The sequence below is a fragment of the Onychomys torridus genome, chromosome 5, assembly GCF_903995425.1.
Source record: "Onychomys torridus chromosome 5, mOncTor1.1, whole genome shotgun sequence".
Lineage (NCBI taxonomy): Eukaryota > Metazoa > Chordata > Mammalia > Rodentia > Cricetidae > Onychomys > Onychomys torridus.
Genome location: NC_050447.1, coordinates 38853740 through 38880534, shown reverse-complemented (window position 1 = coordinate 38880534; position 26795 = coordinate 38853740). Strand labels below are relative to the sequence as shown.

Below are 26795 nucleotides of genomic sequence, written 5' to 3'. Positions count from 1 at the left end.
TGTAGGATGTAAACAGGTTTTTCGTGACCGGGTTTCTGTGTGTAGTCCTGGCTGTTTTGGAGCTCTCTCTGTAGACCAGGCAGGCCTCGAACTCATGGAGTTCTGCCTGCCTCTGCCTCTCAAGTTCTGGGATTAAAGGCCTGTGCCACCACCGCCCAGCTCATTTTATTTTTAATTATGTGTATGTAAGTGTGTGTCTGTGACCGCAAAGGCCAGTAAAAGGCGTCGGATCCCGTGTAAGCCTGGCATTTGAGAAGTGAAGGAGGAAGCTGAGTTCCAGTTTACAAACCAAAAGAGAGGGAGGGACTATTTTAGTATGAAATGAAAAGATGCAGCAAGTACTCTCTTGGGTGTTGACTCACAATCAGAACACACCTAACGAAGCAGTAGCATGCTTACCAACCCGTGGGCGGAGCGCGGGTGGGAGACGACCGCGCGGGACAGGAACTGACGTCAACTCCGCGCACATCTTCTTCCGCTCCGCCTGAGTGGCGCTTGGCGCGTTCTGGGACTCAGCGCTGGTGTTGGCGGGGTGCAGGGCCCCTCTGCAGGTCGTGCTCGCCTCGGGGACTATGGCCACCGACTCCTGGGCGCTGGCGGTGGACGAGCAGGAAGCCGCTGTCAAGTCGGTCAGTGGCCTGGCGGGGCCAGGGGGCTGGGGCGGACGCTGTGCCAGCACGCTCGGGGACCTCTGAGTCGGGGTGGCCCGGCGCGCCGCTGCTGTTTGCGGCGGGCAATCACTTCGTGCCGATGTGCACCTAGAGCAAAGAAAACCCGCAACGAGCTTCTTATCCGAGTTTGGACTGAAGTTTTCCCCGTGGCGACTCTGTCCTCACTATGTGTGCGATGTCCCGTGACATGGCAACACAGAATTCTCTTTTTCCTTGTTAAGGGATAGTTTTTGAGTGCGTGTGTGTTGCTTTTCACCTAACAGTTGCTACGTTCATGCTTAATGTGGTTGGCAGTTTGTAGCTTTCCAGAATAACGGTTTTTTGTTTGCTTGTTTGTTTTTCTTTAATGCTTCTCATGGCTACAAATACAAACTGTTTTGTTAATATTTTAGTGACCTTTAGTTTTATTTCTTAGGCTTTTTTTTTTTTTTTTTTTTTTTTTTGTGGTGATGGTGTGTTCGAGGAGACGGGGTTTCATTTAGTCCGGGTTGGCCTCTGACTTGCTGTGTAGCTGAGGCTAGCTTTAAGAACTCCTGGTATCTTTCTGCCTCCTAAGTGTTGGAGTTACAGGCTTGCTGCCTTTGTTATTGACACAGACCAGATGGCCTGCAGATCACTGTTTAGTTCTGGGTGGCCTCAAATACTTTCTTGTAATATCTACTTATGCGTGTTTTGCGTGTATCTGTGCGTCACTTTTGTGCTTACATACGTTAGAAGATGGTGGTGGGTCCCGGGGAACTGGAGATAGAAACTAACGCGAGCCTCTCAGTGGGGGCTGGGAACCCAAACCCTGGACCCTCTGCAAGAGCAGCAAGCTCTCTTAACCACTGAGCCATCACTATAGCTCCTGTGATTTTTTTTTTTTAACCATTAATTGTATTTGTGTGTGCATGTGTCACGGTGTGTGTGGAGGTCAAAAGACAGCTTGTGAAGATAGTTTCTCTTCCTGCAGTGTGGGTCCCAGGGATGGATTCAGTTCATCAGGCTTGATGACATTACCCACTGAGCTATCTTTTTTTTTTTTTTTTTAAGATTTATTTATTTATTATGTACACAGAAGAAGGTGCCATATCTCATTATAGATGGTTGTGAGCCACCATGTGGGAGCTGGGAATTAAACTCAGGACCTCTGGAAGAGCAGTCAGTGCTCTTAACCTCTGAGCCATCTCTCCAGCCCCAACCCACTGAGCTATCTTAGGAGCTCCAGTCTGAAATTTCAAATCTAATGTTTAATATGAAATTATCCCTAAAAGATAGTGACTGGGAACTGTTCTCAATTTAATTATGTGTGTTTGAGAAGGGGATCTCACTCTGATGTCCAGTCTGGCCCAAATCCATTGACTCCAGTAATCCTCCTGTCTTAATTGGAATTACAGGAGGGTACCACCATACCCACCTTTGTATGCTTTTAAAATGTACTAGCCAAAGCTGGGGACTTAGTTTTGTAAGTCATACTTGCCTAGCCGGAACAAGGCCCTAGGCTGGACACCCCAGACTGCAGGGTAAAAACAAAGTGTGTCCCTAATCTGTTGTGATAGGAATGTCAGCAACACCATCTGAACATCCCTGAATTTGACCTGACCACTCTGCTTCTCAGAAGGCTGACGTAAATCTAGAGATATGCTCCCCTGCCACCACCTCAACATACATACACTGTCTACCATGTAGACCTGTGTGCATTTCCTGTCCAGAGAGGCAAGATTCATCATCAGAGGTTGTGTGCCAAGGTGAATCCAGAACAAAGGACGGTGGGCAGTTGATTGGCTGGCCTTCCCATTGGTGGTTACTGTTCACTCTCAAGACAGGTGTACTTGTCCACCAGCAGTTCTTCCCTTGAGTGCAGCTGAGTACATGCTGACAAATCCTTGCTTTTGACATCCTTTGTCTAGCCCTTCTGAGAAAGCTGTGTGTTACCACATTTATTCTTCATAACAATCATGGTTTTAATGGACTTACTTGGTTTTCTTTTTCATCAGGCCTCTGGAGGCCACTCTATTAATGTGGTTGAAGTCAAGATGGTCATAATCAAATTGTCAGAGCATCCCAGCTGTATGTTTATGTTGAGCACTATGCACAGTGCTGTGAGATGCCTCTCCCATGTGTGTTAGGCTTCCCATGGACTTTCCCCATTAAAGGAGGAAGTGTGGTCACCTGTTTTTCTCTTTAGAAAACCTGGTTCCTAAAGAGATTAGATGAAAATTCTTAACTGTTGTGGTGGTTTGAATGAGATGTCCCCTATAGACTTGGACAGTTTAACTCTTGGTCCCCAGTTGGTGCCACTGTTTGGGGAGACTTAGGAGGTGTGGCTGTGTTGCAGGAAGTATGTCACCGGAGGCAGGTCTTGGGGGAAAAAAGGCCCATTTTAGGTGCAGTTCAAGTTGTAAGCCTTCAGCTTGTAGCTCCAGTCACCATGCCTCTGCTCTGCCATCGTGGACTCTTACCCTAGAATAACTCTCTAGAACCACAAGCCACATAAGCTCTTCTGTACGCTGTCCTGGCCATGCTGTCTTAACACAGCCATAGAAAAGTAAGTCGGGCACATGTGAGAGTAGATCTCCTTTTCTCAAAGGCCGACAGGAATAACATTATTTCAAAGGCAACTGGGAATAACATTATCACTTAGCAAAGTTTAGCAAGTGAGAGGAATATAGAGGGTCCAGGAAGGATAACAGTTCATTGTAGGTGTAGTGGCTCACACTTTTAATCTCAGCACTTGGGAGGCTGAAGCAGGTGGATCTGTGAGTTCAAGGACAGGCTGGTCTACATAGTGTGACCCAGGACAGCCTAGGCTATGTAGAGAGACTGTGTCTCAAAAAACCAACAACTCATGACATTGATTTAGGGTCTGGGGGCAGACCTAGGCCCTGGAGCATGGCAGGAACAGCACCTCCCAGTGTAAGAAGGACACATGGTCCATTATGGGGAAGGCATGGTGCTGGGAGCCACGATCCTCAGGGAAGGAAGGAGAGATGAATGTGGCTATTGCTGCTCCGTCACCTGTCCATTCAGTCCTGGACCCTCGTGCAGGGATAGTGCTGCCCACATTCTGTGTAGGCCTTCTACTGCAGGTGAACTTCTCAGGTTTGTCTTCTGTGGATTCTTAGGACCATCAAGTTGACAGTCAAGATTAACCATCTTACCATCTTCAAGTCACACTCTTAGCAGTTTTTAGAACATAAGAAATGTTTGTGAAGGGCTGGAGGGATGGCTCAGTGGTTAAGAGCACTGGCTGCTCTTCTAGAGGATTGTAATAATTTTTTTTTGATGGGGGGGCATTGATTTTGTTTTTGTTTTTTTAAGGCAAGTCTCACGTGGCACAAGCTGGCTTCTAACTCATGATCTTCAACTTCGGTTCTTCCTGCCTCCAACCCCCAAGTGCCTGTTTCCCAGCACCCAGTTTATTTTAATACATTTTAAACAAGTTACTCATCATTCAGGTGATAGGATAGGCTAGAGGACTGTAATTTATTTGCTGTTAATGGGGTTAGAGAGGTTGGGGCATGGCTTAGTGGTAGCACATCTGCCTTTAAGGACACAAGTTCTGTGTCCTGGGTTTACCCTGGCATCACCTAAACCCAGCAAACGAAAACTTGGAGACGTTCTAGAAAGAGTGCAAGTTAGAAGAAAAGCAAATGTTTGAAGCTCCTCCCCCTTCTCCTTATAGATACCAGTACATTCAACACATGCCCACCTCTTCTTTTTATGCTGCTGAGGAAACATGAGATGTCTTTGCCTAGGCTTTTAGCCCTTCTGTATTGAGCAGAACAGACTAGCTCCCTAGGCAGCCCCACTGCCTTCCTTGGTTGGGTCTTTTGCTTACCATTTCCTTTTATTCTTACTCAGATGAGCAGTTTGCAGATCAAAGAAGAAAAGGTCAAAGCAGACACCAATGGTGAGTCACTGGTAACTACAGACTAGGTACCAGAGTTACACCTGTGTGTGTGCCACAGCTCACAGCTGCAGTGAGCAGTGGAACTGTCCTGGAGCCACTCAACAGATATCAGCCCTGGAATGAAACCCAAAGTAGGAATTAGGGTACATTTCTAAAGAGGGAATGTTTTACAGATTTTTCTAGCTTCTGATGCCTTATAAATAAAAGTCATAGTCGGGGCCATGTGGTGGTGGTGGTGGTGGTGGTAGCGGCGGCACATGCCTTTAATCCCAGCACTCAGGAGGCAGAGGCAGGTGGATCTCTGTGAGTTTGAGGCCAGCCTGGTCTACAGAGTGAGTTCCAGGACAGGCACCAAAGCTACACAGAGAAACCCTGTCTCAAAAAAACAAAAAACAACAACAAAAAAGTCACAGCCGGGTGGTTAGTGTTGCGGCACATGCCTTTAATCCCAGCACTTGGGAAGCAGAGGCAGGTGGATCTCTGAGTCTGAGGCCAGCCTGGTCTATAGAGTGAGTTCCAGGACAGCCAGGACTAACAGAGAAACCCTGTCTCAAAAAAACAAAACAAAACAAAACAAAACAAAACCCCACCCCCCACCCACACACACACACACGAAGTCACTGTCAGATTGTTCTCCTATTTATACTTCATGTTTAAATCTTTTGAAACATGACTAGGTTCAAGCCAGGTGGGGTAGCTCCTATCTGTGATACCAGTGGTCAGGATGATTATTGAAGTTTTTTAGACTACTCCTGCCCTGCTCCAGGACTACATAGCAATCAATAATACTGTCTCAGAAACAAATGAAAAAAATCAACTCAGAAAGTATGTAAAGGTACAAAGCCTCCATTCCACAGTGCTCAGTGTTTGTTGTTCCCCTGCCCACCTGTATTCATCTGCTGGGGCTCCTCTAACAACGCACCTCAAAGGTGGATGGTTTAAACCATGATAGCTACCAGGTACGGTGGGGAAATTTTTTCTCCTAGAAGAGGCAGACACAGGTGGATTTCTGAGTTAGAGGCCAGCCAGAGTTACAAAGTGAGACCCTGTCTCAAAAACTAGAACAAACAGAAACCAACCCACAGTAGCTTATTGTCCAAAGCTCAGAAGATTAGACTTCTAAGATCAAAGAGTCAGCAAAGTTTGTCTTTTTTTTTTTTTTTTTTTTTTTGCCAGAGCTGAGGATCGAACCCTGGGCCTTGTGCAAGCTCTCTACCACTGAGCTAAATCCCCAACCCCAGTTTGTCATTTTTGAGGGCTTCTAGAAAGACCTTCTTCCAGGCCTTTGCTGGCAGTTTTTGGGTTTTAATGATTTTACCCAGATCCCTCATGGTGTTCTTCTAAATAGCATTCCTTTCCTTATTGATTAATTGACTAGTTGATTGGAAATGCTGGTGATCAAACTCAGAGTCTTCAACATGTGAGGCAGGTGCTCTGTCACCCCTCAGTCCTAGGTTTCCTCTTTTTAGATGATGGGTCCAGTAATATTGGAGTTGGGCACACTTAATCCCTTTTCAGATAAGGCTCCTTCCTGGGGTCCTGGGGATTAAGCAGGATAAATGAATGTTAGGAGTGCTCAGTTAAATCTGTAACACAGAAGTAACTACTGTTAGTGACATTTCACTTTAGTTTCATTTTTGCTTGGTTGTTTATTTTTGGTGTCAGGGTCTTGCTGTGTAGCTGAGCCTGGACTTGAATTCTTCCCATTCCTCCTGCCTCAGCCTCTCAAGTGCCAGAATTACAGATTGTGTTACTATTCCTGGTATTGAATTTTTAATATTATTCCAGAGTTTCTTTATAAAAGGCAAAATAGAAATAGGGATTGATATTTTCATTTTCTCTGTTCTCCGGTTTCTCTCCCCGTCATGCCCTACCTCTGAGAGGTTTCAAGATATGCAAAGTATACTTGGTTTTGTGTTTCATGCAACAATATTCCCTTGCATGCTTTCCATATTGACCTGCACAGCACTGCACAGCATTGCACTATGTTGATACATCATTAATCAGTCATCTAGGGTTTGTCTCAATTTGATACTATTATAAACAACATGTCTTAGAATAATTGTGAGCCTAAGTACTTTATATTGTGCAATGTGTTTCTACAATAATTTACCCTGAATAAATTTGCTAGGTCAAGAGTATAAGCATTTGAAAAAAAAAAAATTGTGGTGTGCTGGAGAGATGGCTCAGTGGTTGAGAGTTCTCACTGCTCTTGCAGAACCCAGAGTCTCAGCACCCTCATCAGGTGGCTCACAGCACCCTATAACTGCTCCCTTCTCTGGCCTCTAAGGACGCCTGCACTCGTGTGCATAGACATCATAGAATTACAAGGAAATTAAGTTTTTGGTTTTTTTTTTTTTTTTTAAGATGTATTTATTTATTATGTATGCAGCATGTATGACTGCAGGCTAGAAGAGGGTGCCAGATCTCATTACAGGTGGTTGTGAGCCACCATGTGGTTGCTGGGAATTGAACTCAGGACCTCGGGAAGAGCAGTCAGTGCTCTTAAACTCTGAGCCATCTCTCCAGCTCTGGAAATTAAGTCTTTAAGAAATTTTATTATGCTGTCTGTGTGAGTGACATGTGTCATGGTGCATATTTGGAGATCAGAGGACAACTTAAAGAAGTTGGTTGTGTCTGCCAGGTGTGACTTGGAGATTGAACTCAGGTCAGCAGGTTTGGCAGCAAATACTTTTACCTGATCATTCACAGTTTTTACAATTTTTCTTTCTTCTTGGATTTCTCTGTATAACAGTCCTGACTGTCCTGCAACTCACTTTGTAGACCAGGCTGGCCTTGCACTCACAGAGATCCACCTGCCTCTGCCTCTCAAATGCTGGGATTAAAATGGTGCGCCACCGTTGCCTGGCTTACAAATATTTCCAAAGTAGGGGTGAGGATATAGCTTAGTTGGTAGGCTGCTAGATAGCATGCAGGAACCTGGATCCAATCCTTGATACTATATAAATCAGGCATGCTCTTGCATCTTTATAATCTAATTACTTGGAAGTAGAAGCAGGAGGATCAGAAGTTCAGAATCATTTCCTGCTATATAGCAAACTCCAGGCCAGCTTGGGCTGTATGAGACCCTGTCTCAAAAACAAAATATAAAGGACCCTCTGTACGATAGTTTTAGTTTTTAGTGTTTTGGTACAGGGTCTTGATATATAGCCTTAACTGATGTAGAATTTATATATAGACCAGGCAAGCCTCAAATTCATGGGAGAGCTTGCTTCTGCTTCCCCAATCCTGGGATTATAGACATTCACCATCATACAAGGCTCCCTGAAAGTATTCTACAATGTTATATTTCTATTGACAGAGCCTAAAAGTGTCTGTTACCCTACAGTCTCATCACAAAGTGTTTAATCAGACTTTGAGTTTTTCTGGTTTTATAGGTAAAAAATAGGGAATAGAATTTGCTATGTAGTGCTTTGCTGTTTTTAGGATAACTAAGTCAGAAACCAAATATTTTTGTGATTCTAAGTTAAGATTTAAGTTTTTTTTTAATGTTCTCACATGCTTTGTAAACATTAAATCCATTAAACATAAAAAGATGCCAGTTCTTTACATTGGTTTACTTTAGTGTTAGTGTTTACGTTGTTCCAGCCTGTTGGTGGGTTTAGTGTTTGCCTTTCTGATGACAGCTGTTTTCTTGTGTAGGTGTTATCAAAACCAGCACCACTGCAGAGAAGACTGAGGAGGAAGAGAAAGGTAACCGTTCTTTAAAGTCCTCTTGCGAGATACTTGGTGAGGCCAGAGCTTACCCACCTGCAGCTAGAGACACTCTTGAGTTATAAGAACAGGGAAGTGAGGGAGAAATCAAAAGCATGTGTAATTGAATTATTTTACTCTCTGCTCTTCGCGGGCCTAGCTCCCAATTAATCACACGGAGACTTATTATTTCTTATGAATGCCAGGCCATAGCTTGGCTTATTTCTAGCCAGCTTTTCTTAAATTATCCCATCTACCTTTTGCTTCTGGGCTTTTACCTTTCTCTATTTCTGTATTTATTTTTTTTCCTTCTTATTCTGTGTGTGGCTGTGTGGCTGGCCCCTGGCATCTTCTCCTTTTCCTGCTCCTCCCCCTTCTCTTTTTCTCTTTCTAAATATTCTCTCTGCCTGGCAGCCCCACCTGTCCCTCTTCTGCCTAGCTATTGGCTGTTCAGCTCTTTATCAGACCAACCAGGTGTTTTAGACAAGCAAAGTAACACAGCTCCACAGAGTTAAAATAAATGCAGCATAAAAGAATGCAACACATCTTTGTATCATTAAACAAATGTTCCACGGCATAAACAAATGTAACACATCTTAAACTGATATTCCACTACAAGAATGTGTTATCCTTGAAGCCAAAGAAAATGTCTTCAACGGTGGTGTGGTATGTCAGATCTGGGAAGGTGGCTCGTTCAATAAAGTACTCCCTGCCATGAAATCGTGACCTGAGTTACCCCCAGTTTGTACCACATGAAAACCTGGAGCAATAGCATGCATCTGTGTGCCTAGCGCTGTGGTGGAGGATGGCATGACAGCAGGGGTGCTGAGCTTTCTGGCCAGCCAGCCTAAAACATTGATTAAGTTCCAGGCTCATTGAGAGACCCCATCTCAAAAAGTAAGGTGAAGAAGCAGTTGAGGAAGATACATGATCTCAATTCTGACCTGCACACTCATGCACTCCTTTGTACTTATACGAACACACACATTACACACACACCAGAAATGCACGAAGGGTGTGTCTCAGGCTGGACATGTACCTCAAGGGCAGAATACTTGTGTGTGCTGGACCCTGCGTTTTATCCCCAGCTCTGGAGAAACAAACAAAAACAAAGGGGTGTTACTATAGAGGATAGGGTGATTAGGAAGCATCATGTGCTTGCGGTCTCAGCTATTTGGGAGACTAAGGCAAATGAGGTTTAAAAAAAAAAAATGCGTATTCATTGCAAGGACAGGACTCTCAGAACTCAGCGACAGAAGGATGCTGTGAGTTCATGTGAGACAGCATCTCCAGTAAATTAAAAATGGGAAGGGAGTGCTTGTCAAGGTCTGATGCAGAGATGGGAACAGTATTGTCTTAAGAGCAGGCCTTGCCTCATGGATGTAGAAAATCTGCTTTCTTCCTGACAGAGGACAGAGCTGCTCAGTCTTTACTCAACAAGCTGATCAGAAGCAATCTCGTGGATAACACCAACCAAGTAGAAGTCCTGCAGAGGGACCCAACCTCCCCTCTCTACTCGGTGAAGTCTTTCGAGGAGCTTCGCCTGTGAGTACTCATTGCTTCAAACAGCTGGTACCCGGTCCCAGTGAAAAAGCATTTCTGAACTGGGTACACACCTTTATCCCAGCACTCAGTAGGCAGAGGCAGGAGGATCTCTGTGAGTTCAGTCTAGCCAGAACTATGTAGAGAGCCTGTCTCAAAAAAACGACAGCAACAACTAAGAGCTGGCAGTGGTGGCACATGCCTTTGGGAGGCAGAGGGGGCCTGGTCTTCAGAGTAAGTTCCAGGACAGCCAGGGCCACAGTCTCTGGACTTCAAATTTGGCTTTAAAAAAACAAAAGTTTTTAAATTAAATTTACATCTTTGAGTAGGTAATGATCTACATGATTTGCTGGATGATTGTGGCTCGTGCCTTTAATCCCAGCACTTGGGGTGCGGAGGCAGGTTGATCTCTGTGTTCAAGGCTAGCCTGGTCTACAGAGTGAATTCCAGGATGGCCAGGGCTACACAGAAAAACCCTGTCTTGAAAAAAAAGAAAAAAAGAAAAAAAAAAAAAACAACCCACAAAGAAACAAATAATCTACATGATGCAAAAACTAGTGTGGGAGGGTTGAAGGTTGTAATCAAATGAGTGCTTGCTTAGCAAATATGAAGTCCTATGTTTGATCCCTCGTACTGCACAAAGCAGGCATTAAGTGACACACCTGTAATCTCGGCGTTTGGGAGATTGTATAAGCAAGGGGGTCATTCTAAACCATACAGCAAGTTTGAGGCCAGCCTGGGACAGATGAAACGGTCTTGAATAAGTTTAGAGCGATGGTCTTCTACACTCTTTTTGGCTACCCTTTTTCTTCCAGTATACTTCTTTTCTTTGGATACTAAATCTCAAAGTAGCCTGGAAGTGATGTGCAGGCCCATGATCTAGCTGCTTTGAAGTAAGAGATTCAGAAGTTCAGGATCTGCCTGGGTTACAGCGTGCATGCGAGATCTCACTATGTTGCCCTTGCAAGCCTTAGACACATGAGCCTCATGGGTAACTAGGACTATAGGTGTGTACCAAAGCACATGATTTTCTTAGGAGAGACTGAAATGCTACAGATTTATTCATCATAGCTGAAAGTCTTTTTTTTTTTCTTTTATATTCTTAGAACTTTGAATAAAATATTGGCTGACAGGTGATTTCTGGATGTCAGGAACATGTCTTATTAGGTAAGCCCTTTGGAAGACTACAGGGTTCACAGACATTAGTCTGATTTTTAGAAAGTCTCTGAAGAGCCTGGATTCCTGGTACCTAGAATTCAGCAAAATCTATGATAGGCCAGGCTTTGAGGGAAGGAACCACGTAATGATAAAGTGTACTTAATAGCTCTCAGAGGAGTTTTCTGTTTTTAATTATTTGACAGGAGACTGAGACTGAGCTATACAGCACTGTCTAGTCAACACTACTGCACTGACTGCTTGAAAATGCCAAATGGATGGAGCTCTTGGCAAATACTGTGTGTGAGAGAGAAACAAATTTCTCTCTGAACCTGGAGGATATTCATTCAGCTAGGCATCCTAGGGATCCTCCTGTCTCCACCCCCCACTAGCACTGAGATTACATTCATGTAACCCTCCCCCTGGGCTTTTCGTGGTGCTAGACATCTAAACCCTCATGCTTGTGTGGCAGGCACATTGCCAACTGACTATCTTATCACGATCACTTTTTATTATTATAAGACAACTTTTCTGGAGATAAGGGTTTCATATAGCACATGCTGGCTTCAAACTCCCTTTGACTGAGGATGACCTTAAACTTCTACCCGCCATATGGTGGGCTTATAGGCATGTGCCACCAGGCCTGGTTTATTCAATTCTGGAACTGTTTCATGCATGCCAGGTAAGCACTCCACCAGGGAATTAGACTTGGAAGTATTCCTTTCTCAAAGGTTTTATTCATTTATTCACCAATCTATCATCTGTTCCTGCTTTTTCTTTTTTTTCTTTTTCTTTTTCTTTTTTTTTTTTTTTTTTTTTTTTTTGGCTTTTTGAAACAGGTTTCTCTGTGTAACCCTGTCTGTTCTAGAACTTATTCTGTAGACCAGACTGGCGTCAAACTCAGAGATCTGTGTGATCAGAAGTTTTCCTGTGTCCGGCCCATCCCACAGCCTCTTGGACAAGTAAACACACAGAGGCTTATATTACTTACAAACTATATAGCCTAATGGCTCAGGCTTCTTGCTAGCTAGCTCCATTAACTTAACCCATTTCTGTTAATCTCTAAGTTGCCACGTGATCGTGGCTCACCAGTGCGTTCTCATGTGCTTCTCCTGGTGGTGGCTGTCTTCTCTTCTCTGTCTGTGCCTCTCCTTTCCCTGCCCCTGTCCTGGATTTCCCACCTGCCTGTAAGCTGCTCTGCCATAGGCCAAAGCAGTCCATTTATTAACCAATGGGAACAACACATTCATAGTTACAGAAAGACATCCATCAGCACTTCCCCTTTTCTACCTAATCAAAAAGGAAGGTTTTAGCTTTACTATACTAAAATTATATATAACAAACAGTTATCAAGCAAGAATTACAGTTACAATATCTAGTCTATTTGTATTTGGCAAAATTAAAGAAAATATTTTATCTATCCTATATTTGTGAGTCTAAAGTTTTGTATCTAATTTATCTTTTATTATAACTAAGAAAAATTACAGTTATAACTGTCTAGTCTTCAACTACATCAAGGACCCCAGAAGGATATAATATTACCTAAGTAAACAGGAAATGCATTGTAAGCAACTTACAGAAATCTAGAATCACAGACAGCTAGCTGCCTGGACAGTAACCCAAAGTTCCTCTGCAACATTGGGGCATCCTTCCTCAGCCTATAGGCCTAGAGTGTTTTAGTTGCTTCTCAGGGTGTCCTATAGAATATCTGGCAGTCTCCTCTGCAAAGCAGGAACTTGAAGAAACATTTTGCCTTGCAAAGTTCAGTAGTCACCTTTCCATGGGTCCTGCATGTCCAGTTTATATAACATTATCAGCAGTCCACACAAGAGCAGTTACTTGCCCAAATGGCAATTTTTGCCAAGAAGAAGATAAACTCCATATGGAATGTCTTCAATGTCCATCTTTCTCTTTGAAGTAAAAGTGCTGCCAGGAGCAGACATGTCTCACTGTCTAGAAAGTCTAAGTTTCTAATAAAAACATTTTGAATGCCATATTCTGTAGGTATTTGAAGTGTTTGAAGATTACCTACCTAATTGAACTATATCTATGTATACCTAGAAAACTAACATGACTATAAGTGTGATTATCATAGATGACTAATTATTAAGCTATTTCTTAATTATACATTACAATTTTAAATGAGTTGCATAAACAGTACCTTAAACAAGAGTAGAAATATATATACAGTATAACAAAATTAACTTTAAATTTGTATCAATAAACTAAAATCCATAGCATTGTAAAACATTTCAAACATAGCTTACTTGTAGGCTAGACTGGCTGGCTAGCAAGCTGAGAATCCAGCACCCTCCCCCCACCTTCCAGACACTAGGGTCACAGACATGTGTCACCATGCCCAGCTTGGATTATTTTATACTTAAAGATTTGAAAGGCAAAAAAAATAACAAAAAAAGCTTATGAGCCAGTGGAACCTGTTGGTGAATCCCAATTAAGTAGTAACTTTTTTTGGACAAGCAAGTTAAGAGGTTGCCTTTACTACCAAATAGAGAATACTAAAGGGTTTTGTTGTTTTCCATGTCTGAGAACCTACATACGCAGAAGAGTTTGTCTTTTAGAGGTAGAGAGGACTGAGAACTTCTTAATTTGGTTTGACTTTTTATTTTGTTTTGTTTTTTTAAGACAGTTCTGGCTGTCCTGGATCTCACTCTGTAGACCAGGTTGGCCTCTGCCTCCTGAATGTTGACATTAAATGGGAGTGCCACCACTGTCTGCTTTTTTTTTTTTTTTTTTTTTTTTAATGTTTATGGGTGTTTTGTCTACATATTTTTGTATGCCTGGTGCCCTTAGAGGCCAGAAGAGGGCCATCAGATCCCATAGAATTGGAGTTAGGAGCTGAGGATCTAACCAAGTTCTTTTGGAAGAACAGCTAGTGCTCCTATCTGCTGAGCCATCTCTCCAGCCCTTTGTCTTTTACATTTTTATTGCACTTATTTGTGAGTGTGCAAATACAGAGGTTAGAGGATAACCTGTGGGAGTCAGCTTCCTCTTTGTACCATGTGAATCACATTTGACAGGTCAAACTCAGATCACCAGGCTTGATAGCAGGCACCTTTACTCACTGAGACATCTTGCTAGTCCTCCCCCACCCCCCCTTTTTAAAGATAAAGTCTCACTCAGTAGCTTCGGCAGACCTGGAACTCACTGTGTAGCCCAGGATAGTATGCAACTCGAGACAATCCTTTTACCTCAGCTTTCTGAGTGTTGAGATTACAGGTGTGAGACACCATGCCTAGCTGTTAGCTTCTCTGTGAAAAGCTGAGCATAGTGGGGTGTGCTATGATCCCAGCCCTCAAGACAGAGGTGGAGATAAAATGATCAGGAATTCAAGGCTACCCTCAGCAACATAATGAGTTCAAAGCCAGCCTGGGTTATGTGAACTCTTTCCTTTAAAAAAAAAAAAAAAACCAAGCAATAGCCGGGTGGTGGTGGCGCACACCTGTAATCCCAGCACTTGGAAGGCAGAGGCAGGTGGATCTCTGTGAGTTCGAGGCCAGCCTAGTCTTCAGTGAGTTCCAGGACAGCCAGGGCTGTTACACAGATAAACCCTGTCTTGAGGGGAAAAAAAAACCAAAAACAAAAAACCACAAGCAAAAATCCTTCTGGGCTGTCAAGATGGCTTGATGGGTAAAAGCCATTGCTGTGCAAGCTGATAGCCTTAGTGCAGTCTCCAGAGTCGTGGCGGAAGGAGAGAACCAACTCCTGAGTTGTCCTGTGTGTAACCTCCACATGTGCATGGGCCAGGGCTGTGAGACCCACACTTGCACACACAGTAATAACAAATGAATAAAAATGTAAAGTGAGTGTTGTGTGGTTTGGGTAAATGTTTTGGAATGTAGAGGTAGTAGAGAACTTATTGTAAATTCAGTATAAACATAATGTTAGTTGATACTTATTCTGTAGTTGCTTAAGAAGTGGTTGCCAGGACTGGGATTGCAGCTCAGTTGGCAGAGTGCATGCATGGAGCCCTGGGTACAATCCCCGGCATAAATCAGAAGTAGTGGTGCAGGCCTGTAATCTCAGCAGTCTAGGCGTGGAGGCACAGAAACAAATAAAAAGTTAAGAAGTTGGTGCTCTTCTAGTCTTGTTTTTGAGACTACTGCACAGTAGCCTAGGCTGGCCTTGACTTCTCAGCAGTCCTCTTGCCTTAGTCTACCACATACACGGCAGGCACCTCTCCTAGTCTTGATTTCTGACTAGACATAATCACTACGTCAGTCTAAACAACCACACTTACCTGGTTACCCTGTCAACAAATAGAAAACTAGATTAATCACTATTCCTTTTTGGTTGCCCTGTGTTTTTGCCCGGCTGGACACACACAACTGGGGCTCAATTTTAGTATCTAAACCAAGAAATAACTGAAATTTCAGGATGGCAGTGTAGTTCACTATAGAGTGCTTGCTGTTGGGGTTTGAGAGACCACCCTAACAGCAATACAGAAGACCATAACAGATGTCACGCATGCAGTCGGTAAGAGCATTTAATAAAAATTCCAGCATACTGGGGGCAGCCCATCTGACAAAGTGGCAAATGGCAACCCTGAGACAAGCTCACAGACTCCTTTTAAGCAGGGTTAGGGAAATTCCAGCTGTGGGTAAGTGTGATTGGGTGTAGGCCCTTACTGGTACAGGGATCATTCTGATTGGCTCATGACATCTGGTCAGCAGCTGTGGTTGTAGTGTCAGAGGTCTGTTTGACTGAAAAATAGCTTGTGACCAGGTAGGACCCTGATGGCTACCAGACCGGACATAGTTCTGTCTGATTGAAGCCAGACATGTGTCAACATAGGATGGTGGGGTAATATGGGGCAGAGGTCTTAGCAGACTGGCCCTGTTAGATTCAGGCATGTTGTAAGATGGGTCAGCCACTTCACTTGCCTAACATGCACAAAGCCCTGGTACTGCATAACTGGTAATACACTGAAGAGATCAGTCAGGATGGGCCATAGTGAGCTCCAGGACTTCCAGGGTTACATAGACCTTGTTTCCAAGAAATAAAAACAGCTCTTAAAAAATAAAGCAAGAACTGGGCAGTGGTGGCACACGCCTTTTATCCCAGCACTCGGGAGGCAGAGGCAGGCAGATCTGAGTATGAGGCCAGCCTAGTCTACAAAGTGAGTTTTAGGACAGCTAAGGCTACATAGAGAAACCCTGTCTCAAAAATGGGGGGAGGGGCAGGTGATCAGAATGATTAAGGATAGCCTTGGCACACACATACACGTATATAGAGAGAATAGATAAATGTAGATTTTTAGAATAATAAGTTTGGTTGGGATAGGACACATCATGTCTTATTAGATCTGGAGTAAGATGATAAGCCTCTACAAACATTTTAACAGCTGGAAACCCATCTCATCTCTATCTACCTTTCCTCCTAGGAAACCTCAGCTTCTCCAAGGGGTCTATGCCATGGGCTTCAATCGACCATCCAAGATCCAGGAGAATGCATTGCCCATGATGCTTGCTGAACCGTGAGTACAGACACAGCTGTACCTTCATAGTTGGTTTAACTGTTTTGTGAGTGGCTTTTATTGTTTCTGGGCACAAAACAGGCTGTCTGGGACAACCTGCTTTCTCAGAAAGAGCTTTAGGAGTGCAGGGAGAATCACATGGATTTGAACACATTTCTTCTTTTTTGGGGGGTGGGGTGGGGTATTTTCTTCTTTTTTTTTTTTCAATACAGGGTTTCTCCGTGTATCCCTGAACTCACTCTGTAGACCAGGCTTACCTTGAACTCAGGAGATCTACCAGCCTCAGCCTCCCAAATACTAGGATTAAAGTGATGAGCCACCTGGCTCACATTTCTTTTTTTATATAAATAAATTTTTTACGCCAGGCATGATGGCGCACACCTTTAATCCCAGCACTCAGGAGGCAGAGGCAGGCGGATCTCTGTGAGTTCGAGGCCAGCCTGGTCTATAGAGTGAGTTCCAGGAAAGGCGCAAAACTACACAGAGAAAACCTGTCTCGAAAAAACAAAATAAATAATTTTTTTTAAGATTTATTAGCCAGGCTGTGGTGGTGCACACCTTTAATCCCAGCACTCGAGAGGCAGAGCCAGGCGGATCTCTGTGAGTTCGAGGCCAGCCTGGTCTACAAAGCGAGATCAAAGACAGGCACCAAAACTACGCAGAGAGGGTTGGGGATTCAGCTCAGAGGTAGAGCTCTTGCCTAGCAAGCGCAAGGCCCTGGGTTCGATCCTCGGCTCCACATACCAAAAACAAAAAAACAAACAAACAAACAAAAAAAACACACAGAGGAAAACCTATTTCAAAAGAAAACAAAAAAATTTTTTTTTCTTATGTTTTAGATATTATTTTGGAGCCTGGTATATTTGTCTCAAAATTGAATAAATCCAGAAATAATATTTGAAAATTACTTTGGAGTTTGGAATGTACCTCAGTGGTAGAGTGTCTGTTTGACATTCTACATACCTTTTTTTTTTTTTTTTTTTTTTTTTTTTTTTTTTTTTGAGGCAAGGTTTCACTATGTAGTCTTAGCCTACCTGGAGCTGGCAGTGTAGACCAGGCTAACCTAAAGCTCGTAGAGATCTGCCTACCTCATCCTGCCAGGTGTGGGGGTTAAAGGTGTATCTTAACACTCCTGGCCCTTGCTTGGCATTCTTGATGACCTAGGTTTAAGCTCTGTTTTTTTCAAAAACAAATTCGGTAAAAATTATTTTGAGGGGCCGGAGAGATGACTTAGCAGTTAAGAGCACTGGCTGCTCTTCCAGAGGACTCAGGTTCAATTCCCAGCAACCACATTGTGGTTCACAACCATGTATATAACTAAAATACTACTTTGGAATTTTTGAGATCGCAATAAAACATATACAGAAAGATACCAGTAAGATCTCTCTAGCTTTAGAATATAACATTTGTCCAGTTGCATGTGGAACCTCCCATAAACCTTCCCTTCCCACCCCTTGCCTACCCTCTCTGAAGCAAACGCCATCCTAAGATTGGTTATTATCTCCTCAGGGGTCTTTGTACTTTCATGATGTGTATAGTTACCTAAGGCTCTGAAGAGTAGCTTGGATATTTTTAAAGCCTAGACAAATAATATTATAGTTTGGATAACTTTTAGCTCAATTTTTTTTTTTTAAAGATTGATTTTATTTAGAATACTGAAGAGGACGCCAGATCTCATTATAGATGGTTGTGAGCTACCATGTGGTGGTATTTGAACTCAGGACCTCTGGAAGAGCAGTCAGTGCTCTCTTAACCTCTGAGCCATCCCTCCAGCCCTCAACTTCTTTTTTTAATGACAAAACACCATGGTATTGGGTGAGGTGAGATAGATTGTAAAGGATCCTTCTAAAATACCCATTACAGCTAATGATGAACTAACTCAGTGTGCAGAAGTTTGAGTTTGAGGCTAGCCTCCTGGGCTACGTACTACGACCCTGAAAGGAGGAAGGAAAATGTGCCACCTGAGTCAGTGTCTCAAGTTATCTGTAGGGTGAGAAGAGAGCATTCAGAAAGCTGAAATTTGGGGGCATCTTATGTAGCTCAGCAGAAAACATGACTGGGACTTTTGTGGCCCAGATCTTACTCTGCATTCTTGATTTCCCTGGGACATTTGGGGCATAAAACTAGGACACTCCAGAGTCTCAATGTTTGTTTTTTGTTTTGTTTTGTTTTTGTTTTTAATGTGGGGGGAGGTTTCGTTGTTGCTGTTTGTTTGTTTTGGTTTTTCAAGAGAGGGTTTCTTTGTATAGCCCTGACTGTCCTGGTACTAGTTCTGTAGACCAAGCCAGCCTTAAATTCAAATCTGTCTACCTCCCAAGTACTGGGATTAAAGGCATACACCACCAACAACCAGCAGATGTTTGATTCTTTTCTTTCTTTTTAAAGATTTATTTATTTAATATGTATATAGCGTTTTGCCTGTATGTATGCCAGCAAGCCAGAAAAGAGCACCAGATCTCATTATAGAGGGTTGTGAGCCACCATGTGGTTGCTGTGAATTGAATTCAGGACCTCTGGAAGAGCAGCCAGTGTTCTTAACCTCTGAGCCATCTCTCCAGCCCTGAGTGTTTGATTATGTTTAACCAATATTAACTTTTTTCTTTTTTGAGACAGGTTTTCACTATGTAGCAACTTAAGCATGAACTGAGTAATCTGCCTGTTTCTGACTCCTAAATGCTGGGATTAAAAGCATGGATGACCATACCTTGCTCCAATATTAAATTATTTCTGGGGGTTGGGGATTTAGTTCAGTGGTAGAGCACTTGCCTAGCAAGCGCAAGGCCCTGGGTTCAATCCTCAGCTCCCTCCCCCCCCACAAAAAAAAATGATTTCTGTTCTTTGTCAATGCAGCCCCCAGAACCTGATTGCCCAGTCTCAGTCTGGCACCGGGAAAACCGCCGCCTTTGTCTTAGCCATGCTCAGCAGAGTGGAGCCATCAGACAGATATCCTCAGGTGAGCGTTAGCAGCCTGGGGACTCGGCCATGTCTGCCCTGAGACAGAGCAGTGCCATCTGCTGAGGTAGACTAACATTCCCACCTTAGTCATTGGCTCCTTCAAAGCAGGTTAGTGCTTCAGGCCTTAACAAGGTAGAATACTTTTGGAGACAGCAACTTTAAGCAGTGTTTCTCAAGGCCTCTACCAATATGAAACTAGGGCTTCCACTAGGGCAGGGGTCTTTACTGAGGCATTTGTTCTGCAGGTGAGAGGTGGGCCTGCTTGACGAGAAGGTCCCCTCCCCTCCTGTACTATTTCAAGAGGTGATAGCATCAGTATGCTTGTGGGCTTAGGCCTGTTGTCCATTACTAAACTCATCTATGATTTCTCTGCCAGTGTTTATGCCTATCCCCAACATATGAGCTGGCACTTCAAACAGGAAAAGTGATTGAGCAGATGGGAAAATTTCATCCAGAATTGAAGCTAGCTTATGCTGTTCGAGGCAATAAATGTGAGTATAAGGGATGAGACCTAAACAGAGATCTTGGAATTTGTAAACCTAATCCTAATCCTGACAACAGGATTAATCTCTCATAATGGAATGTTATTGTACATGCATTAGTAACTTTATAAACAGTTGTATCAGTTTCAACTTGAACTACCTGAAGTTTCAGTGTGTGTGTGTGTGTGTGTGTGTGTGTGTGTGTGTGTGTGTGTGTGTGTGTGTTAAGCTAGAAATTTGTCTTGAGAACTTGCTATACAAGTACAATGTCTGTAGGCCAGAAAGCAGAACAAAGTCTGTCCCAGGATCCTTGACTCAGCTACCAGTTTAGGAGGAAAGAAGTGAACTGCATGGAAGGTGGATGATAAATCGTGTTAAAGAAGAGCTCATATTATATTTAGGAGAGGGCTGGAGAGATGGCTCAGAGATGTTCTTTCTGAGGACCTAAGTTCAATTCCTAGGACCCACATGGGGTAGCTAACAACTGTCTGTAACTCCAGATCCCCAGGAACTGGAGCCCCTCCTGGCCTTTGAAGGCACCAGGCATGCAAAACATTACATCCCTCCCAAACTGCTAAAAAATGTTTTCACCTTAAATCCCAGCACTAGGGAGGCAAAGCCAGGCAGATCTCTGTGAGTATACAGAGCAAGATCCAGGACAGGCACCAAAACTGCACAGAGAAACCCTGTCTCAGGGGGAAAAACAAAAAACCCCACAAAACTGTTTTCAACGTTTTTAGGCGAAAGTAGAAAGAAACTTGCACATTTTGTACCCACAATGCACTGTACAGGTATTGTTCTGCTTCACAGTTGAAGAAAGCAAGGCTTACCCTCAGCTGTGTTTTATTTCTGTGGTGGGAGTACGGTAGGCACCTGTGTGTTTAGGTCAGAGGATAACTTGTGTGAGTCAGCTCTTCCCTTCTACCATGTGGTTCCCAGGATTGAACTTAGTTCTTCAGGCCCGACAGGGGGCTTCACACCCTGAGCCATCTTACCGGCCTCCACATGTGTTTTGAAATCTGGAGTTGATATGTTCTGACAGTTCTGAGAGGATGTATAAGGCTTTTATTTCCAGGGCTGGCTTTCCTCTGGAATACCTGAAGAAAACATGTCTTTTCCACAGTGGACAGAGGTCAGAAGGTCAGTGAGCAGATTGTCATTGGCACCCCCGGGACCGTCCTGGACTGGTGCTCCAAGCTGAAGTTCATTGACCCCAAGAAGATCAAGGTGTTTGTTCTGGACGAGGCTGACGTAATGATAGCAACTCAGGGCCACCAAGACCAGAGCATCCGCATCCAGAGGTAGGAACTGGAGGCAGGAGGAACTCCAAAGTCTCCTCTTGCATCTTTGGGTTCTTTGTTCTGCTCTGTGCAGCAGTATCTGTGTGATGGACCATTTCCACAGCAGCTCTCCCCATGCTCCCAGCCTGGAGCACAGGCAGAAGGGAGACCCGGGACCCTCACTCAGCCCAGCGCCACTCTTGGTCTGCTCCTCCCTCCCCAGGATGCTCTGTATCCCACTCAGCCTGCTGGGCTGCAGCCCATGCAGGCTACAGAGGCTGGGCTTGTGTGCCTTCTGGCAAAAACCTTGGGGTTGTGCAGAGTGCCCGGGTCTCCACCTGCAGGATGCTGCCCAGGAACTGCCAGATGCTACTCTTCTCTGCCACCTTTGAAGACTCAGTGTGGAAGTTTGCCCAGAAGGTGGTCCCAGACCCCAACATCATCAAACTGAAGCGTGAAGAGGAGACTTTGGACACCATCAAACAGTATTATGTCGTTTGCAATAACAGAGAGGAGAAGTTCCAGGCCCTGTGCAACCTGTATGGGGCCATCACCATCGCCCAAGCCATGATCTTCTGCCATGTGAGTAGCTGCTGCAGCCCTGCAAGGATGCACTGCCCCTCCCTCATTCAGCCCCACTTCCTTTGTGCAAGAGGTTCAAATTCTATGGAGCAAGGAACTAGCTTGTGGAAATAGAGAGGGTGGTTTCTTTAGTGGCCATGTTCTAGGAGTTTCATATCTTTAACACAGCATTCCTACAACAGTATATATTTGTAGGGGATATGTTATTGGAAAAATCTAAAAGAAGGCTGCTGCTGATTTAAGAAATTTAACAAATTGGTTAAATTGTCACAGGAAGAAGCACTTGAAGATACTGTTAGGAAACAAGAGAATAAGACACGTCATCTTCTGTTAGTATAAAACTTTCTCCTGTGATTTTAGTGTGGTTTGTTGATTTAAAAAAAAAAAAAGATTTATTTATTTATTATGTTACAGCATGTATGACTGCAGGCCAGAAGAGGGCACCAGATCTCATTGCAGATGGTTGTGAGCCACCATGTGGTTGCTGGCAATTGAACTCAGGACCTCTGGAAGAGCAGTCAGTGCTCTTAACTGCTGAGCCGTCTCTCCAGCCCTGGTTTGGTGTTTCAAGACAGGGTTCTCTGTGTAGCCCAGGCTGGCATTGAACTCACAGAGATCCGCCTGCCTCTGCCCCCTGAGTGTTGGGATTAAAGGCTTGCACCACTTCTGCTCTGCTTAGTAGGAACATTGTAAAATTGTTTCCCAAGTGACAGTTCAGCTTGGTATTGTACTGTCAGGTTGGCAGTTTTGTTTAGCACACTTAATGTTTACCTTGTAAGTTTCAGATAGAGTCTTCTAGATCCACAATAGTCTCTTTAGGCACTAATATTTTTTAACATTTGTGTGTGTGCTCGTGTTTTATTCCCCCCCTCCCCCCCAGACGCGCAAAACAGCTGGCTGGCTGGCAGCAGAGCTCTCCAAAGAGGGCCACCAGGTGGCTCTGCTGAGTGGAGAGATGATGGTGGAACAGAGGGCAGCTGTGATTGAGCGCTTCCGAGAAGGCAAAGAGAAGGTCCTGGTGACCACCAACGTGTGTGCCCGTGGTGAGCAGAGGCTGGCTGCCCCATTCACCAGGCGAGGGGTCCCAGGCCCTGTGAGCAAGAAAAGCGCTTGTATCTGTGGTCTCACGGAGGGGGGAGGGTTTAGGGACATTCCTTGGTAGGAGAGAATCAGTCTCTCCCTGGGAAGTAGGACCACCTGGGAGAAGCCAGCAGTTCTGCCTTGGTGGGAAGAAACTCGGGGTTCTAGATACTCCACTTCTGCCTTCTGCCAGAGTTCTGTTCTTCTGCCTACAGTACTGTAGATGTCCTCTTTAGTGCCCACACCCCAGTGTGACCTGCCCACGCCATGTCTCCAGTGGAGTAGTGGGTGTGTGTGGCTGACGGTGGCCCCCTTTGTCTCCTGCCTGCCTCCCTCCAACCCCTGTGTGCAGGTATTGATGTTGAACAAGTGTCTGTGGTCATCAATTTTGACCTTCCTGTGGACAAGGACGGGAACCCAGACAATGAGACCTACCTGCACCGCATCGGGCGCACGGGCCGCTTTGGCAAGAGGGGTCTGGCAGTGAACATGGTTGACAGCAAGCACAGCATGAACATCCTCAACAGAATCCAGGAGCATTTTAGTGAGTTGCTGAGTTGGCTGCGCCTGGGACCCTTTCAGAGGGGAGTGTGGGAGAGGGGAGGTTTCCCTTGTCCCTGAGGCGGGCTCTGTCCCTGCACTTGCTGTCTCCACATGGATGTTGTCAGGGAGAGCTCCTGCACATTCAGGCTCAGGGACTGGAGTATCAGTGCCCTGGCACCAAGCTAGGAAAACCTGACAACTTCCCTGGGAAGTTGGGGTCAGTGCCCAGGACCCTGTTGCCAGCTGCTCAGGCTCAGGAAGCCTGCCCTGTGCCTAGAGGAAGCACACTGTCCCACAGCTGGGCCCCTGCCCTTCCCAGACTGCCATGCTGTTCTAGGTGACTTCTGTTACATTTCCACGGTGGTCCACGGTGCTCTTCCAACCTTTTTTCCTCAGACAAGAAGATAGAAAGATTGGACACAGATGATTTGGATGAGATCGAGAAAATAGCCAACTGAGAAAGAAGCCTCCCCTGCGACTGGCGCCGCCCTCAGCACTGTCCCTGCCTGGGAGCCTAGTGCTTTCATGGCATAGGCCTGGACAGGCACCTCAAAGACCAAGGCCTGAGTAGAGACTACCTACCTCATTCAGAATTACGTTTGGACTTGACAGAAATTTGCAAATGATGGGGGAATTCCAAGAAAAGAAAATGCATTTTAGAAAATAGTCCTAGCCAGGTGTGGTGGCACACACCTTTAAAACCAGCACTTAAGAGGCAGAGGCAGTAGGATCTGTGAATTCAAGGCCAGACTCATCTTCAGAGTTCCAGGGCAGCCAGAGCTATAAAGTGACACCTTGTCTCAAAGTTCTCAGCTCTGTCTCCTTCTAAAGCCACAGTTTTCTCTTTTATGGCAATATGGTAGCTGTTGGTGATGTTTGGGCCCAGACCTTGCTGCCCACTCTCTGCCTCCATGTGTTTGGACCAACCTCCAGCCTTGAATAAATGACAGAGGAAAAGGTGGTTCAGAGAGGCCAGGAGAGCCCTGCCTGTAGCTCAGATGTCTTTTATAGAGCCAGTAGAGCCCCAAGTGCCCCGCACACCCATACCACCTTTCCTCTCCTCCTGGTGAGCATCTTGGCTGCTGCTGTATCTTCAGATTGGCAGACAAGATGGAAGTCAGCAAAATCATAGTCTCACAAGGGAGAGTGGTGTATCGGGCAGATGACCCCTTTGAAGATGGGGGCCTGTCTTTCCTCCTGTTCTCTCCATCTCTTCTGTACCTGGCTCCATTGTTTGGTTCTGATCCATGGGATTTCATGCCAGGCAGCAATTCAGAAAGGAAGTTCTGACCAAACAAAAACTATTCATTATGCCATTAGCAGACTTATGGGTTACTTCATACATTGTATGATTAATATTAGATAAATCACAGTGATAACACATTTTCAGAAATTTTGAAGTAATTATGAGAAACATTTTACTAATCATGGTTTGTTATTTGTATTTTTCTGCTTACTAGACTAATATGTGCTCATTAAAAAGTGTGTACAATGCTGCTCCTTGTTTACTCAGGAGGAAGCACAGCTTCCCTGGTTGCTCACCACGTCCCATGGCTCTCTTCTGTCTTCCACACTTGCAGAAGTGTGAGCACTGTAACCTTCACACTGTAACCTGACGATTCAATTGTCGGCATTTGGGGAGGTTTCAGCACATATACACACATCTCTTTCATTCTGGAAAGTAGCTGTCATCCCAATGTGTGGCCACCCTGGCACATATTTCACCATTCCCCAGTGGTAGGTCGTGTGGATTTCTAGCATGTTCCATTACCTGTCGTGCCATAGTGATTAGCTCAGACCCTGTCTTGGATCATGGTGAGAATTGCTCTCACATTCCTGGAGATGGAATTCTTGGGTCAGAGTGGAACTTTATTTAAAGTCGTAATTTGCTACCAATTAAGCTTGCCCCAAAAGCTCTTACCACCTTGTTACTGCAGCAATATAAAAAAAAAACAAAAAAACTTTTTTTTATCTTTCCAATTCTGTAATATTCCTTTGTCGTCCCCCCCCCCCCCCAAGACAGGGTTTCCCTGTGTTGTTTTGGTGCCTGTCCTGTATCTCACTCTGTAGACCAGGCTGGCCCCCAACTCAGATCCACCTGGCTCTGCCTCCTGAGTGCTAGGATTAAAGGTGTGTGCCACCGCTGCCCAGTCTGTTATTTTTTGAGATAGGGTCTCACTGTATAGCTCTAGATGTCCTGGAACTCACTATATAAATTAGGCTGTCCATGATCTCATAGAAATCCACCTGCCTCTGCCACTATGCCCAACTTTGTGTTATCAATTTTTAAAACTGCCAGGGTAGGAGCTAGAGAGATGGCTTGCCAATTAAGAGCACCTGCTGTCCTTGTAAAGGACCTTTGTTTGGTTCCCAGCACCCCATGATGTTAGGTGGTTCACAACTGTATTACATCCAGTTCCAAAAGGATCTGATGCCTCTGCTTTCTTTGGGCACCTGGTCATGCATACCCCAACCCCAGAAACCTAATGACCTTTAATCCCAGCTGTCCAGAAGCAAGATCTCAAGTTCCAGGACAGCCAGAGCTACATAGAGCTCCTGTCTCAAAGACAAAACAAAAATCGTCTTTCCTATAGAGTCAATTTGTGGGTAATACATTTTTATGTTCATGCAGATCTTTTTTTCTTCCATTTCTTTAAGGGAATTTTTTATTTCCTCTTTAAGGGAGTTTTTCATTTCCCCTTCAAAGGCCTCTATCATTTTTTTTTTTCCTTTATTCTCTCTATCATTTTCTTAACGTCATTTTTAGGATTGATTTCTTCTGTGTTGGGATGTTCAGGTCTTGCAGGTGTAGAATCACTAGGTTCTGATGGTGTCATGTAGGTCTTCATGTTGTTGCCTGTGTTTTTGCACTGGCGTCTACTCATCTCTTGCTCAGCTGGGTGCAGGCAGTGTCTGTGTCTGAAGGTGCCTCTCTTGTTCTAATTGATAATCTTGGTCCACTAGGAGTTCTTGGTCGAATCGGTGCTGTTGGGCTCTGTTTCTCCCGGAGCAGCTTAGTCCAATCAGTGGTAGTGGGTTCTGTCTCAGGGAGCAGCTGTTCCCAATCAGTGCAGGGTGGGCTATGGCTCCAGTGGTTGTTGGTGTCGCATCGGATGGTTTTCTTGGTGTGGGGGTGGGGAAAGAGGCCGCTGTCCAGGCCCTGGGGCTCCAATGGCTGTTCCCAGTTGCTGTAGGGTGGGCTTATGACTCCAGTGGTTGTTGGGTTCGTAGGGCCTGGTTTTCTTTTTTTGGGGGGGGGGGGGGCAGGGAAAGGTAGCTGTCTGGTTCCTGAGGCTCTGACGGCTGGGGCCTAGGGACTAGAGACCTGGTTTGCCAGTCTGGAGATAGGGCCGTACCTGTTCCTAGTTGGTGTAGGATGGGCTTATGACTCTGATGATCTGGTTC

At 44.6% G+C, this 26795-nt stretch overlaps 1 protein-coding gene across 2 annotated transcripts; it reads left to right on the top strand.

Annotated features, from left to right (window-relative positions):
• The first annotated feature begins 470 nt into the window (after positions 1 to 470).
• On the top strand, positions 471 to 24076 carry LOC118584859 (ATP-dependent RNA helicase DDX19A). Of its 2 annotated transcripts, XM_036189195.1 has the most exons (12): positions 471 to 629; positions 4515 to 4563; positions 8227 to 8277; positions 9687 to 9822; positions 16376 to 16468; positions 19319 to 19421; positions 19800 to 19914; positions 21029 to 21206; positions 21530 to 21767; positions 22648 to 22810; positions 23200 to 23391; positions 23787 to 24076. In XM_036189195.1, exons 1-12 carry the CDS (start codon positions 573 to 575, stop codon positions 23846 to 23848), a joined length of 1437 nt encoding a protein of 478 aa, XP_036045088.1. In that variant the 5' UTR covers positions 471 to 572; the 3' UTR covers positions 23849 to 24076. The 2 variants fall into 2 exon arrangements, with proteins under 2 accessions (XP_036045088.1, XP_036045089.1); XM_036189196.1 differs by lacking the exons at positions 471 to 629; positions 4515 to 4563; positions 8227 to 8277 and adding an exon at positions 10926 to 10986 and having other exon boundaries at positions 9761 to 9822.
• The last annotated feature ends 2719 nt before the right edge of the window (positions 24077 to 26795 follow it).